We start from the raw sequence: 14,944 nt of genomic DNA on the forward strand, positions 1-14,944 counted from the left end.
GGCCTCCTTAAGCCTTGGGCCTGGGGAGTCTTTTCCTCTTCGGCGGCTCCGCGGTGTCTACAAGGTCCTCTTACTCCACCGCAGTCGTTCCAGCCCTGCCTCAATGGCCACCTGCGATCCCCGGGTCGGCACGCTGTCCTCTCTCCAGTGGGGGTGGCAAATGACAGCTCTTTCCCGGGCCCACACCCCCATGCCCTTGTCGCGGTTCACCCCCCGAATGGCCCCAGATACGCCCACATCCTCCACTTCCTCTCGCTGAGGGCCGTCCTTCCGGTGGAGCTCTTTTCTAATTGGCGAGCTCAAGAGTCGCGTGGGGATTTCCCCACTCGGGACACCACAGCGGCAGCTCTAGCGGCTGTCCCATGGTTTGGCCTGGCTTTTTCGGTTGCGCGGTCTCTATGGTGCTGGCGACATGTGGCGACTGACGGGTCTCCTGGGCCGAGGTAAGGGGCACCCCATCTGCTAGCGCCCAAAGGCCGCAGAGACTCTGAACTGGAGGAAAGGGGCGCAAGGAAACTGCCAAAGCGACAGTGGGCGGGGCTAGACTGGAGGAAGGCGGGGCCTTAAGGAGGCGGGGCTACGTCTAAGAAGTCAGGTGATGTTGGAATTTGAGTTGTGCAGCAAAGTGAGAAGAAGGAGCTTAGACCCAAGGAAATGGGTGGAGCTCTAGGAAGGGGAGGAGTCAATGAAAGAACTAGAGGCTGTGAAGTAATGAAACCAATGAACAAAGGAGAGATTTAGAGACTGGGCAAGAGTGTGTGGATGTGTGGTCATAGAGCAAAGGTTGTCACCCATAGAGGGCATTAGAATCGCCTGGGTGAACTTTTTCAGAGTGTATTCCTTATTATATTTATGATATTTATTATTATCTCATCCTGAGAGCCTTCTTTTTTGGTTCTGGGGTGGCACCTTAGAATCCCCACTAGGCTAAAGATTTCCATGAGAACCAGTGCAAGGGCTGGGGATGTGGCTAGTGGTAGACTGCTTGTTTAATATGGATGAGGTCCTGAATTCAATCACCAGCACTGCAAAAAAAAAAAGAAAGAAAGAAAGAAAAAAGAAAAAGAAAAAAAAAAGAAATAAGAAAACACTGTAGAGGCAGATGCCAGTGATTCCTGTGTTTCCGGAGATAATGCTTTGTTGGGGCCACTTGGCTTCCGTCTTGTTCCTGTTGAAGTAACTGATCCTTGTTTCTCTGCACAGCACTTCCCCGTCTGTTGGGACCTCACCTCCGGGGTGTGACCCCCAAGACCAACAGCTCAGATGTGCCTCAAGCGACCTCCTCCACCTTGTTGGTCCCTTTGCCCAACCTTGACAGGTGAGACACTGCCATTCTGTCACCCATCTTCTCCTCTGGCCTTCCTTTGCCCCCGTTTTGGACAGAACTTGATAGTTTCTAATTATATCATCTAGGTCAGGCCACCATGGCCCGAGTACAAGCAGGGGCCCAAAGTCCCATGGATGGAAGAATGTCTTCCAGTGGATGTCTGCTCGTGTCTCCCCAAATACCCTGTGGGATGCCATCTCATGGGTAAGGCATCCCCCAATCCTGTCCTTTACCTTCAGCATGGATGAGAATGATCCTGCATGGAAGAGTAGCCAGGTCTAGAAAGGAGAGCAAGGCCATCATTGTGTCTACACAATGAGGAACCCATGACACTGGAGTATATTCATGGAGGTAGTATCACACCCTGTACCCTTGATGTGTATTTAGCCCTCATTTTATTCAGTAAACATTTATCTAAAACCTCTGAGCCAGGCATTTTTTCTTGGCACTAGGGGACATAGCAGAGAACAAGGTAGATATAATTCTTGCTTTCATGGAGCTTACAGTAAATAATAATAAATATCATTACATACTAATGTAAACTATTATACATGTGTTATTTTGTTTAACATCATTGCAAAAGTCTTACACAAAGAAAAATGTAATTTTTTTTTTTTTTTTTTTTGGTATTGGGGATTGAACCCAGGGGTCCTTTACCATCAACCTCCCTTCCCAGCCCTTTTAATTTTTTGTTTTGAGACACTATCTCACTAAGTTGCTGAAACTGCCTTGAACTTACAATTCTCCTGTCTCAGCCTTCCAAGTCACTGTATTTACTCCAGATTTAACTCTGGAGTTCAGGCTGTATCACTTCAGCTACTATGACTTGTAAAAGTACCTACTACAGAATCTAGAAAGTTAGGTGCTCCGTAGTAAACACTAAGTATAATAGGGCAGAACCTTTGTCTTTTGGGCAAATTTTCAGGTAGAGGTTCAGCTTATAAGGTATTGTGAATGAAGTTGACACATGTATCACTTGTGTCTATCACATCCCATCCCCACTACTTTCATGCTGTGCATTTAGGCAATTGACTTGACCTCTTTGAGCCTCATTTTTTTTTTTAATATTTTTTTTAGATGTTGATATACCTTTATTTTGTGCTTTATTTATATGTGGTGCTGGTAATTGAACCCAGTGCCTAGGCAAGCGCTCTACCACTGAGCCATAACCCCAGCCCCTCATTTTTTTTTTTTAAACCTGTAAATTGGTGTCATCAGCTGAGTCTGGGATATTTCTATGATGGGATACCATTCTCTGGGTTTTTGAAGACTAGGGGCATATACCCTAGAGAGGGGAACGTTTTTCCATTTTGCCAAAGATCTGAGCCCTAGTATAGTTCCACACCAAGTCCTTTTGTGAACTAGGCCTGGATTCCAGAGGGCCTTATATCATCACTGGGCTCTGTACTACTGTCCATATGAAAGGGCCTACATACAAGCTGTCCCCAGTGCGATGGATACTTGTCCCTTTCTTCACAGTACTGCTGCCTTCTCTTTCTTCTGAACTTAGTTCATACATCACCCCTATAGGAAGGCTTTTCATGACTCCTTATCAGGCTTTCCTCTTACATTCTTTGTAACCTCACAATTTGTTTTGTTTTTGGCATCTAGCATAATTGCAAATTATTGTATTTCTTTTTCTTATACAAGATATAAGCTTCCCCAGGGTAGAAACAGTACCTGTTGCAACAGACAAGTGTTTGGGCATCCCTCCCTGAGCATGACAGGAGTGGAGATAGGGAAAACCAAGCAGGCACTGGGTTAAGAGGTAGCTCAGGTCTTTTGCCGACCTGTCAGAGAAAGAGACACCTTCCACAAGCCTGCAGCTGGAAATGTGCATCATTTCCAACTTACTGCATCATCTTTTTGCTTGCCTAGATTTTTCTTTGTTCAGTTACTAGTTGTGCATTTATTTAGTGTGCATTTATTAGGCCCATACTATAACTTAGCACTGTGCTGGGAACCAGGGATACATTGGTGAGCAAAGCATGTACAGTCCCTGCCTTTGTTATGCTAACAGGAGCAACAGACGTTAGATGAGTAATTGTAGTGATGCTTATTAAGTACAAGAGGAAAAGTTTGCATGTTGTGAGCAGGGGAGCTGCCCAGCGGGAGTCAGGAAAGGCTTCCCGAGGAAATGATGGGGGAGCTGAAGGCCAGCTCTGAAGGAGTTGACTGGTGGGGGACCATGTCCTGATGTGCTCTTTCCCAGGGCACTCTGGCCGTGCTGGCCCTGCAGCTGGCGAGGCAGATTCACTTCCAGGCATCCCTGCCAGTAGGACCTCGACGAGCAGAACGCTGCTCTTGGCGCAGTCCCCTGGATCGTTTCCTCTCTTCTCCCTGGTGGCACCCGCACTCCTGTGAGTTCTCAGTCCTGGAGCAGGAGGGGGGCTAGGCTGGGAGTTTCTCTAGGCCAGGAAGCTCTCTGGACACACCTCAGGAAAAGAGCCATCGGCAGCTCCTTGCCTTTCCTATCTGAAGTCAGAGGAAGGGGAATGTGGGGAAGTTCTGTCCACCCAGGGTGTGGGCCACACCTGCCCTTCTGTGTCCCTCCCTGTCCTCCCATCACCTCCCATGGAGCTCCCAAGTCCAGAGTCCTTTAGAATCCTGGGTGTGGCTTCCTGCCTGACCCTCAGCAGGTTAGGTGATTCTCTGGTCAGTCATTCTGTCACTCATCCATGAAGTGAATCTTTATTGAGTATGTATTATGTGCCATGGTACAGAAGCCATATAGCCTAGTGGTTGAGGCTCTGAAGTCAGATTATAAGGGTTCACGCCCCAGTTCTATGCATATAGCCCTGTGTCTCTGAACAAGCCACTTTTTTACTTTCCCATGTTTCAGTTTCTTTCTTTAGAAAATGGTGTAATAATAATAAATTCCATTGTAGAGGTTACTTAGGAACACTAAATGAGCTAATATATGTCAAGAACTTAGACCAATGCCTAGCATATAATAAGTGCCTGGTAATTATCAGTTTAAATTCTTGCTCTTATTATGCTTATAATCATTACCAACATTGCCATTAAACAAAATGCTAGGTGCTGGGGCTACACTGTGAATAGGTCAATACTTCCCTGATACTGAAATAATTCAAGCAGAGGAGTGATTTATGCTCCGGATGGAAGATCAGCATAAATGTGGGTCCTGGAGGGAGTCCAGAAAGGAAATGCAGAAGGAAAAATGGGAAGGAGATGTCCCAGGAGTTTCAGAATTCTTCCTCTGACTCCTAAAACCTCAGGGAGGATTCTGTCAATCTGAACTTTCCCCTCTGACCTGACTGCTCTTGCTGACTCTTTCCAGCACTAAGGAGACACGTTCTCCCTGGCCCTGATGGCCCAGTTCCCAGATGTATTGGCCTCAGGGAACCCAGGCTGGGCCAGGAAGAACTCTCGGCTCAGTTCAGAAACTTTTCCTTGCCTAGCTCCTTGAGAACAACTGGTCTTCAGGAGCCTCCTGAGGAAGGTATATTCTCACCTCCTTAAATGGATAGAGGGTGGCTTAGAGGGAGCTGGGCAGATGGGTGCTTGTTGCTGTATATTGCCAGATAAGGGAATTGTCATTCCTGTGAAGTTTCTTGCTTTCTGGGATAATTCAGTTATTTTTGGACCCTGGATGGGTGCTGGACGGAGAGACTGGGCAGACTGGGAGGGTAGGGGAAGTAGCAGTCTTCTCCCTCACACTGGCTGGGTATCTTTCCCTTGCAGGTCCCAGTAAGTTTGATTTCCTGTATGACAGCAGTAGCTTTGAGCCCAAGACAAAGCCAGCCCAGCCTCAGCCCACTTGTGAAAAGAAGGTATTATCTAATTTTGGCCACCTGGATCCTCACAGCATTCTCTGGGGGAAGGGCCATCCCAATGAGCCATCTTCTGATACATCTGGATATTTCTTCCCCAGGAACAAGATAAGTCAAAACCTCTCCCCCTTGAGGAGGCCGTGATGTCCATTCAGCAGCTCTTCCAGCTCAGTGTTTCCATCGCTTTCAACTTCCTGGGTAACTGGAGAGACCCTGCAGGAGGGTGGGACAATGGAAGGGGTATTTGGTAGGTGGAATACAGTCAGGGTCGGAAGTGGTTTAGACAAGAGATTTAATTTTCTCCCAGGTAGGTAGACCAGTCTAGCACCTGCTCAGTGATGTCAGGGACCCATTCATGTTCACATGTGCTCTGACATTCTTAAAACTACCTCTCATCCTGAGGTTCAGTTTGGCTATTCTGGCTGCTACCTTCTGATCCATGGATTAAGTCACTGGAAGGGGGAAGGTAGGAAAAGCTGAAGGACCACTCCTTCCCTTTAAGGACATGACCTTGTAGGGAGTTGTATGATCCAGAGTGTAGGCCACAATGACCATGTGCTTCCCTGAAAATTCTTTAAGTATGAGAAAATAGTTAAAACACAAGGTTAAAGGAAGAGGAAATGAGAAGAGTAGAAGGATCAGGGTTACTGATGGAGCCAGTGTGGGGACTGGTGACAGGGTGGGCTCCTTTGTCCCCTCAAGTCCTCTCCCCAAGGACAGAGGGCTCTGTGAACCTTGGACAGTGAGTTGTCAGGCAGCGGGGAGGCAACCTTAATTCACTGCTGGCTGAATGGAACCTGGTTTCTCCCTCATTAGTTTTTTGTGATCTTGATGGGCAGTCTCAGAATTTTCTTGCCCATTCCTTCATTCATATATTCATTTATTCAGCAAGTGCTAAGCACTGTGGCAGAACACAAAAGCAGCATAAGCTATAATCATATTTTGCATTTGTATAGAGCTTTCACCCTATGCAAAGTTATTTCTCCTACATTCTTTTTTTTTCCTGCTCTGCCTCTAGGATTTTGCAGTCTAATTGAGGAGACAGGACTTGTATTCTTAAAGCAGTTTATTTTATAGGGAAAAATTTGGTATATTAGTAAAGTGCCAAAAAATTGTGTAAAGCCTGAGTGTGGTCAGAAGATTCTAGAACAGCAATGAGACGGGAGGCCTGATGGTGGAGGTGGACCGAGGGGTCCCAGGCAGGAAACAGTTTGAGCAAAGTTGAGAATTGGCTATTCCCTGCTCCTTTCCTATTTCCTTTTTGTTTGGGTGATGTGTGAGTTTGGGTTTGGATGCACCTGCATGCAGGTATTGGCTGGCTTCATTACTATAAGATAATAAGTGTCACTTGTGTCAGGTGTGGCTCATTGGTTATAAGCTATTTAAATCCACTCTGGCTCACATAAGGCCAAAAGGAAAATTTTGTCCTGCCAAGCCTCAGGACAGGAATCAGGGAAACTCCAAAGACCCAAGGGGCCGCAACCAATAGACAGTATCTCCACAGCTGCTATCAGAATAAACTTACAAGAGCTCTCTCCCCTCCTTATCCCAACCTGATCAAGATTCAGATTCCTGAGAGGGTCTCATTGGTTAGGAAGAGCACAGGCACATAGACAGCATTGTTCCTAAAGGGCAATCAGAATGTTATTACCAAGGGGAGGGATGGTTTATGGGAGGGCCGAACCCGCTGTTGTCTATGGTAAACCAATGAGAAATTGGAAGGTGGAAACATATGCTGATGTGTAGCACAAAGAAGATCGAGCCTGGGATGCGGTAGGGAGCCGAGTGTGTCTGGTTGAGAATGTAGGACATTTCACAGAGGAAGTTGTGTTTATGCCCTGTGCTTTCTTATAGGGATAGAGAACATGAGGAACGGGGACTACACAGCAGCCTTTTCTTACTTCCAGAAAGCTGCAGACCGTGGCTACAGCAAAGCACAGTACAACATGGGCTTGTGTCACGAGCATGGCAGAGGCACCCCCAGGAACCTCAACAAGGTACTGTCCCTTCTGCCTCCAGACCTGTCCTGTCTCCTGTGCTGAGCTGCCCAGCATGATCTCCAGAAATGAGTAGTTGGCAGGGATGGGGGAAAGTCCAGCTTCTTTTCCTGACTTGGTTGCAGCTCGCTGTAAAGAAAAAAATTAAAAAAGAAGCTCCTAACTTCCAGGAATTTAGACTCAAAGCTCTGGCAGGACAGGGATCTTGCTTTTCTTCCTTGTACCTATACCCTCAAGAGCCCAAAACAGCCCTTAAAAAATGGGATCATTCTAAAAAAGATAAGTACACAAAAATAAACATGAATGTGTTTCTTTTAATTGTATATGTAGGCAAGAAAGGGGAAACCATATTAAAATTCCTTCATTGAAAACTGGCAAATTAAATCTATGGGCCTTACCAATGATGTGATAGATCGATATTTATTGACAGGGAAATATATTCATAGTGTCTTGTTAAGTAAAAGGTTATAAAATAAGTAGTATGATACTATTTTTTTTCTCTCTCTCTCACTCTCTCTCTCTCATATCTCTTGTCTCTCTCTCTCCCCCTCTCCCTCTGTTTGTGTGTGCATGTGTAATACACATCTATGGGAAGAAATCTTCAAACCTATATACTAAAATTTTAACAGAGAGCCGGGTATGGTGGTGCACACCTGTAATCCCAGCGGCTCTGGGATTGAGGCAGGATCACAAGTTCAAAGCCAGGCTCAGCAAAAGGTAGCAATTCAGACCCTGTCTCTAAATAAAATACAAAATAGGGCTGGGGATGAGGCTCAGTGGTTGAGTGCCTCTGAGTTCAATCCGTGGTCTGCAAAAAAAAAAACACCAAAACAATAATTTAACAGAGAATGATCTTTTGGAGGCAGGATTTCTCAGGATTTTAGTTTCTATTTTTAAGTTTTGGCTTATCTGACTAATCTATAATGATGATGTATTATTTAAATGATTTTTTTGAAAATTTCACTCAAAGAATAAGGTGCTTATAGAGTTACCAGCAGACTGGATATTTCTCCCTTTGCCCCAGGCAATTCTTTATTACCAACTGGCTGCCAGCCAGGGCCATAGCCTGGCTCAATACCGCTATGCCAGGTGCCTACTGCAAGACCCAGCCTCCTCACAAGACCCTGAGCGGCAGAGGGCAGTGTCCATGCTGAAGCAAGCTGCAGACTCGGGCTTGAGAGAGGTGAGTGCCATTGGCAGGGTCTATTCTAACTGTCTGGAGCATGTGGATCCTCTAAAGTGACCAAGATGTCATCTTCCTTTCTCCTTGTCTGTAGGCCCAGGCTTTCCTCGGGGTGCTTTTCACCAAGGAGCCACACCTGGATGAGCAGAAAGCTGTGAAATATCTTTGGCTTGCAGCCAGCAATGGGGTATGAGATCTCTGGAAGCCAGACATGTTGGGATATTAAGCCTGATCAGAGAAGGGGTTTGGGAACTGGTACTGAGTTCTGTGCTTACAAAATTGTTTGCAAGGAGCTTTGGCTTGGCTCTAAGCCTTAGCTCTGGTGTACTTGTTCTGTGACCACTGGGCAGGTCCAGTGCTATGCTGGAGGTGAAAATCAGCCCTGGGGGGAGTATTTACTGACACACCTTGCTGAATGCTGCAAAGTAGGGTTCCTTCCTGCCCATCCAGTTGTTGAACATTTATTAGCACATTACTGAGCCACTCACTTCTCGACTCAAACCTGTTTACCCATCTTTAAAACTTATATAATGGTGCCTTCCTCACCTGTCTACAACTTCACAGGGTTGTTGAAAGAATCAAAATCTAACCACAGTAACAGATATGAGGATGCTTTGTAAGCTATTCCCATGATGAGTGCATCTGTGCAAGTTGTGGTAGTCGCCGGGAGTCAGATACACCTGGTGGACACACTGAGCACTTTGTGGGAAAAGGAATTTCTGATTTTCTATGAACTGGGGGCCTTGGCATTCAGGTGTGCTAGCCCAGAGTTTGTTCAATACAGCAGTAAGTAGTTCCATGGGATTTTCCGAATATTATAAGGGAATAAATAGTGGGGTTTGGGAAGTACTGAGTTATAACAGCTATTTTTAATGCAGGAAATCTTAAAGCTTTATGTCATTATGAAACACCAAATTCTTTTCAGTACCCTGATAGCTTTACTGAACTCTTAGACATTAGAATACTTTTTCTTGTCTACTCTGTGTTGTTCAAAGTATATATAGTAACTATCAAAAGGGGACCAGTGTCCCTAGCCATTACCTGGCACTATGTCTGCTTTTCCTTGCAAGAGCCCCCCCTCACAACCTTCTTAGGCTAAGTGGGCCTGCAGTCCATGTGCTGGGCACACTTGGGGGCACCCTGGCTGGCTAGAGTCAGACAGCAGACCAAGAAGAAAAGTGTACAAAGGATGTCTGTCACCCATATGGTCAGTTGGGATACTGACCTCACCCTCTTCCCACCTACAGGGAATGGTGTCTTCTTGGGTTTTCAGTGTTGCTGGGGTGGGTGCTTAGCCTTACTTAAGCCCACGCTGTGTTCTAACCTGGCTTGTAGCCCCAAAGCTACTCTGTTGCCGAGACTTTGGCCTGTGTATAACAGAAGTGGGGGCAGAATGTGTAGCAACAAAATGACTGCAGAGGATAAAAGAGAAATGGGACCATAGTTGGGAGTCTACAAGGTGTCTTATTTTAACTTGGGATATGATGAAAATATTCTAATAGGGAGGGATTAATGATGTGGGCAATTAAAGGGGATGATAATAATAACAGCACTCATCTAAGCACTTTTCACAGAGTAACATAGAAAACTAATAAGGTAGTACAGTTACTAAACGCCACTTTATAGGTTAGGAACCTGAGGCACTGAGATGTAGAGTAACATGTCTTAGGTTACTCAGACAATAAGTGGTAGAGTCAAGATTGGAACCTGGCTGCACAGGCCAGGTTTGTAACCACTAATTGTTCTGCCTCTGAGGAGCATTGTCCTCAGGAGAGAGGACTCAGAGCTAAACTCTGTCGTTTCTGCTCCGCAGACCTCTTGGGCAGAGACTCAGGAGGGTACACAGGGCCTTTGGGAAGCTGATCTTCCATCACTGCCTTCTGCTCTTTCAGGAGAACGCAGGAGCCTGACTCCCAGGTTTCCCATAAGGGCTGCAGCCTTCTTTCAGGCAGCCTCAGCAAAAGAAGCCTCCTCACCACTCTGTCTGGAATCTCCTGGGTGGAGGGATCCAGTCTTCTCTGGGCTGGGCAGGCACTGGGCCTCTGGCATTTCATGGTTGAGATCCCTTGGAATGGGGTGGGCCCGGGCTGGCCCTTGACCCTGCGTGGATGAAGCCCCAGCATGCCTGACTCCACCTCCTGGCTGAGCCTTACAGTTCTTCAGTCCTGCACGTGTGTCTGTATGTCTATCCATTTTCTCCTTTAGGACTCACAGAGCAGGTACCACTTGGGAATTTGCTATGAGAAGGGCCTTGGTGTGCAGAGGAATCTGGGAGAGGCCGTGAGATGTTACCAGCAGTCAGCGGCTCTGGGAAACAAGCCTGCCCAGGAGAGGCTGCGCACCCTCTTTTCCACAGAGACAACAGGTACCAGTGCAAGTCAAAGCCAGATGGTTCCTCCACTGAGCTCAGCACCCACCCTGTGGCAGACAAGAGTCTTCTTGTCATGTCCGGCCTCAATGGTGGTTAAGAGCACAGCTCTTGGAGTGTTAACCTCTCCTTGTACTGAACTGGGTCTCTATGTCTTTCAGCCTGTTTCTTCACCTCTGAAAATCAGGGTGATAGTACCTCACTCATTAGCTTGTAAGGATTAAATGATATGATGATAAAGGGCTTAGCACAGCCTGATACACAGTAGCTATTGAACAAATGGTGGCTGCTCTGAAGGCTTCTCTGGAGAGCCAGTGCCCTGAGGCTATTGAATTACCCTTCTTGGGCTCTGGGAGTCCTGCTCACTCGTGAGTCACTAGAGCGGGGCTGGGTTAACAGTGCCAGGGGAACCAAGTCCTTTAAAAAGTTCTTGCTCCAAAATAGGAGTCGGAGAATACTGGAGAATACTGCGTGAGTAAGCCTTGCTCTTACCCCTTCTTGTAGCCCCAGGGCCCAGCCACCCAGCAGCACCGAAATCTTTCTCCAGCCCCTCCCTCTGCAGCCTGAACACTCTGCTGGCAGGTGCCTCAGGCCTCCCTCACGCCTCCAGCACAGGGAACCTTGGCCTCCTCTGCAGAAGTGGGCATTTTGGATCCAGCCATGGAGCCTCCAGCAGGGCTCTTCCCTCGTTGGAAAGGAGTCTTGTAAGACTGGGTTTTGGCTAAGGTGAGATCAAACACAGTTACTTAAGGGCCTGGGGATGAGGAACAGGAGGCTGGATGATAAAAATAGGGTGTCAAAGTCCCTTTCCCCAGAGGGAGCCAGGTCCCCAACTTTATCAAATGCATGGTTAATCAATGACTTTGACCTTTCCCCTCACTTGGTAGCCTCATGAATGAGCATTCTGTTCTCAGTCATTTCTGACCCGTTCACCAAAAGGATGCATTCAGTGACTTGTGAAAATCCACTGGAGATTCCAGGGACCCTGCTCCTCACCTTAGCCTGTCTCTGAGCCAGTCCCTCACCTTCTCTATCCCATGCCGAATTTTCCTCACACTTATACTGCACCATCTCTGGCCATCATCTGAATTGTGTGACTCTAGTGATGCACAGGAGGATTTTAGTAGTTATATAGTTAATGTATAATATAAAAGATGATGTCATATTGATCCATAGTTTTTACAGATATTTATAAAGCTAACTTCAAAAGGGGGAGAGGTCAATTTAAAGGAATAGAGATCCAAAGAGCTGGCAAAAATTATGGGGGTGGTGCTATGAGTGGCTAATACTTGGGAAACGACACATCAGGACATCCCTGGGACTAGCTCCAACACTGGTCTTTGTTCATCCCCAATGGATTTGTCATGGTTCTCCTTTCACATTTGGTTTGGGCAGAAGGAGTTTCTTGCCTGCCTAAATGCCGACGTGGATCTGCTTGGCTTCTTCAGTCCTCACCTCAGCCCTGAAGAGGGAACCTGTGAATGCTCAGAGATATCAAAGCTAGAGTCCCAAAGAAGAGGCCAGTTATTCACTCACCTTCCCCCCAACCCTGAGCAGCTCCCAGCACCATAAGAAGAAGAAAGTGTGCGAAGAACCTAGGTTCTGGCTCAGACTGCTTGCCTGGCCATATCATCTTGAAGCAGTGGACTGACGTGCTGACATTGTCTCCTGAATTGTAGAGCAAGAGCAGCAGTGTGTGCCCTGCCTCCTACCTTACAGGCTGAAGCACAGGTGTTTTACTGTGGAAAGGACCTGGGTTCTTGCTGAGACCCCAGAGGCAAGGTGATGTCCGTGGTTGAGTGGCTTTGTGCGTCACCAGGCCAGTATAAGAACTTAGCCTTCTGACTCCTGGCCCAGCCTTACGTTCTACTAGTCTACACTGTCACTTTACGTGAAAGCATTATTAGGGTCCTACCGCTGTGAGGGAATAAATGGAGATTGGGCACTTGGAGCCAGAGAGTGTAGATTGTGAGTCCTCGATTGGGAAAGGTGAGCCAGAAATGTATGGGTGCTTAATAAAGCAGATGGTGGATTATCTCATCAGTCTTTCTCTTGAATGTGTCGGGGAGGGCCAGGGAGACGGTCAGGGGGAGCTGAAAGCCAAGGCTCCATCCTCATCTCTAAACTCTCCATTAACCAATTTAAAGGGTCTTAAAAGCTTCTCCAAGAGAGAGACTTAAGGAAAAAAAATGATTTCTGAGTCAACGCTAATGACTCCAATTACTGAATTTGTGAATAGCTGTTCCCTGGCTTCTGGATGTTAGCCCAAGTTCAATAGCATAGATGTGGTTGAGGGTAAGGGGTGGAGGGAATTAGGACCAGCCTCTGATGACGGCTTGAATGGGAAAGAGCAGCCAGCCTGGCCAGTTTAACTTGGAGGGGGGAGTTGTCTACTTTTCCCTCTGCTGCCTACCCCCACTTCCCCAACCTCTGAGTGGTCTCTGTCACACTTTTCCAATACCACGTTGACTATTGGAGCCCCAGTGCCTCCCTACCCCTTGATCCCTGCTCGAAGCTGCCTGCATATTATCCTCATCCCTTCTCACATGGCCACCTCCCCTACACAGTGCTCCTTGGTATTCCAGAACTTAGGGCAGTGCTCTGCACAAGGTACAGGCTCCACGTGCAGAGTTCTAAGCCAAGCAGTGCGCTAATCTCTCTGCCAAAAAGAAAGAAAAAAAAGGTTTCTGTGGTCAAATAAGTTTGGGAAACGCTGCATTAGACGTCCCCTTTTTATAGATTCACAGTACACATCAGCATATTCCAGGTTCCAAGAAGTCCTGCTGTAAGAATGTGGTTAACCCAGTGTGTTCCTCGCTGATGTGAGCACAGAGCCTGCCTCCCTTAGGTTGTCCTTCCTGAGCACCCTCGAAAATGTCACCATCTACCCTCCCCGCAGCCCTGCTTGCTAGCTTCTTCCCCTCTGGGGATTTTTGGGCTCTCTGACTTCTGCTTCCCCTGACCATGCCTGAGGGCTGTATGTGGTTCAGACAGTGGACCTCCAGTGTCCTGTAATGATGGCTAATGCTGCTCTCCTCCCGCCCAGTCACTGCTGAGTTAAACAGACTCGGTTTGCAATGCCTGAGGTGGGGTGGGATGTTTCTGAGCTCGCCAATCTAAGAAGGAAGAGCCTCTCCCTGTGGAGAGGGAAGGGTGGAAGTCATAAGAGATGTTGTCAGGGGACCAAAAACTGTGGCTGTGCAGTGACTGCGGTCTTGATACAGCCCCAGGGATTAGGCTTCATGGGCAGACCCTGGAACGGCTGTGCTTCTGCCATTAAAATTCTGTTATTAATGACTCAGTGCCCTGAGAGGAAATGCAAGAGGAGAACAGGGAGGTGGCCCCATAGCAGGGCCAGCCTGGCTGAGGATGCTAAAGCACCTGATTGGGGTCTGCTGACTTCAGTCATGAGACCTTTGAGCAAAGCTCTACTGCCTCAGTTTCTCTCTCTAGAGATGCTCTTTCCAGGAAGCCCCAACACTGGTGGGAACAAGGCCATTTGCTTCATTAGATCTTCAGTGCTAATACAGTGTAGGCACTTAGTTCAGTAAATGTTTATTCATAAAATGAGAATGATTATATACATCCCCTCTCTACCCAAAGCCCAGCACCAAGCCTACCTAGCACATAGTAAGTGCTTTAAACAGTTGTTGAATATGATGGATGAATGATTTCACATGCCCTTTCACTGTTGATTCTTTGCTACTTATAGCACTTAGAAATTGCCCAGTAAATACAAAATGTTTGATGGGTAAATATTTCTAATTGTGCCCTTTCATTACATTAGACTCTATTTAGTAGGGACTAGAAAACACTGTCCTATTTTCTAGGTACATACTATATGCTGAGCTGATCCTGTGCTAAGTCTCCTTCCACCCTGTTCCTATCTTCTTTTGGAGATTTGGTTTTCTCTAGAGTTCCAAGGGAAGTGTTTTTCATCTCTGTTGTTTCAGCCGGAGCAGAGGTAGGGTCAGTGAGCTGCCTAGCTGAAGTTGGGTGACAAACAAGGAGGCTGCCTGTCAATCTGTGAGCTGCCCGCAGGCTCCAAGCAAGCACTGCATTGCATTCCTGATGCTGGAGAAAGGCTGACTATTGATAAAAAGTGTCCCTCTGTGCTTTCCAAATTAAGAAGACATTTAACTGAGTACTAGCTGGCTCGCCTGCTCCCTCTTCCTCCCAGGGGACAGAGCCCATCTTGGTTAAAATTGTTTTGAGCATGTCCAAAATCTCAGCTTTGACATCTTGGCTGATGTCAAGAAGTTTCGGTAACCTTCC

The 14,944-nt window shown here is 47.0% G+C and overlaps 1 protein-coding gene across 2 annotated transcripts; it reads left to right on the top strand.

The window, feature by feature from the left end:
- The first annotated feature begins 286 nt into the window (after nucleotides 1–286).
- On the top strand, nucleotides 287–12,709 carry Dele1 (DAP3 binding cell death enhancer 1). 2 transcript variants are annotated; one of them, XM_015485583.2, is made up of 13 exons: nucleotides 287–443; nucleotides 1,204–1,318; nucleotides 1,414–1,531; nucleotides 3,540–3,687; nucleotides 4,629–4,790; nucleotides 5,033–5,121; nucleotides 5,223–5,319; nucleotides 6,976–7,118; nucleotides 8,143–8,301; nucleotides 8,396–8,488; nucleotides 10,507–10,666; nucleotides 11,174–11,395; nucleotides 12,065–12,709. In XM_015485583.2, the coding sequence occupies exons 1-12, from the start codon at nucleotides 413–415 to the stop codon at nucleotides 11,392–11,394; spliced, it is 1,536 nt and encodes a 511-aa protein (XP_015341069.1). In that variant the 5' UTR covers nucleotides 287–412; the 3' UTR covers nucleotide 11,395; nucleotides 12,065–12,709. The 2 variants fall into 2 exon arrangements, with proteins under 2 accessions (XP_015341069.1, XP_048667668.1); XM_048811711.1 differs by having other exon boundaries at nucleotides 12,068–12,709.
- The last annotated feature ends 2,235 nt before the right edge of the window (nucleotides 12,710–14,944 follow it).

This window comes from Marmota marmota, unplaced genomic scaffold (genome assembly GCF_001458135.2).
Source record: "Marmota marmota marmota unplaced genomic scaffold, marMar, whole genome shotgun sequence".
NCBI lineage: Eukaryota > Metazoa > Chordata > Mammalia > Rodentia > Sciuridae > Marmota > Marmota marmota.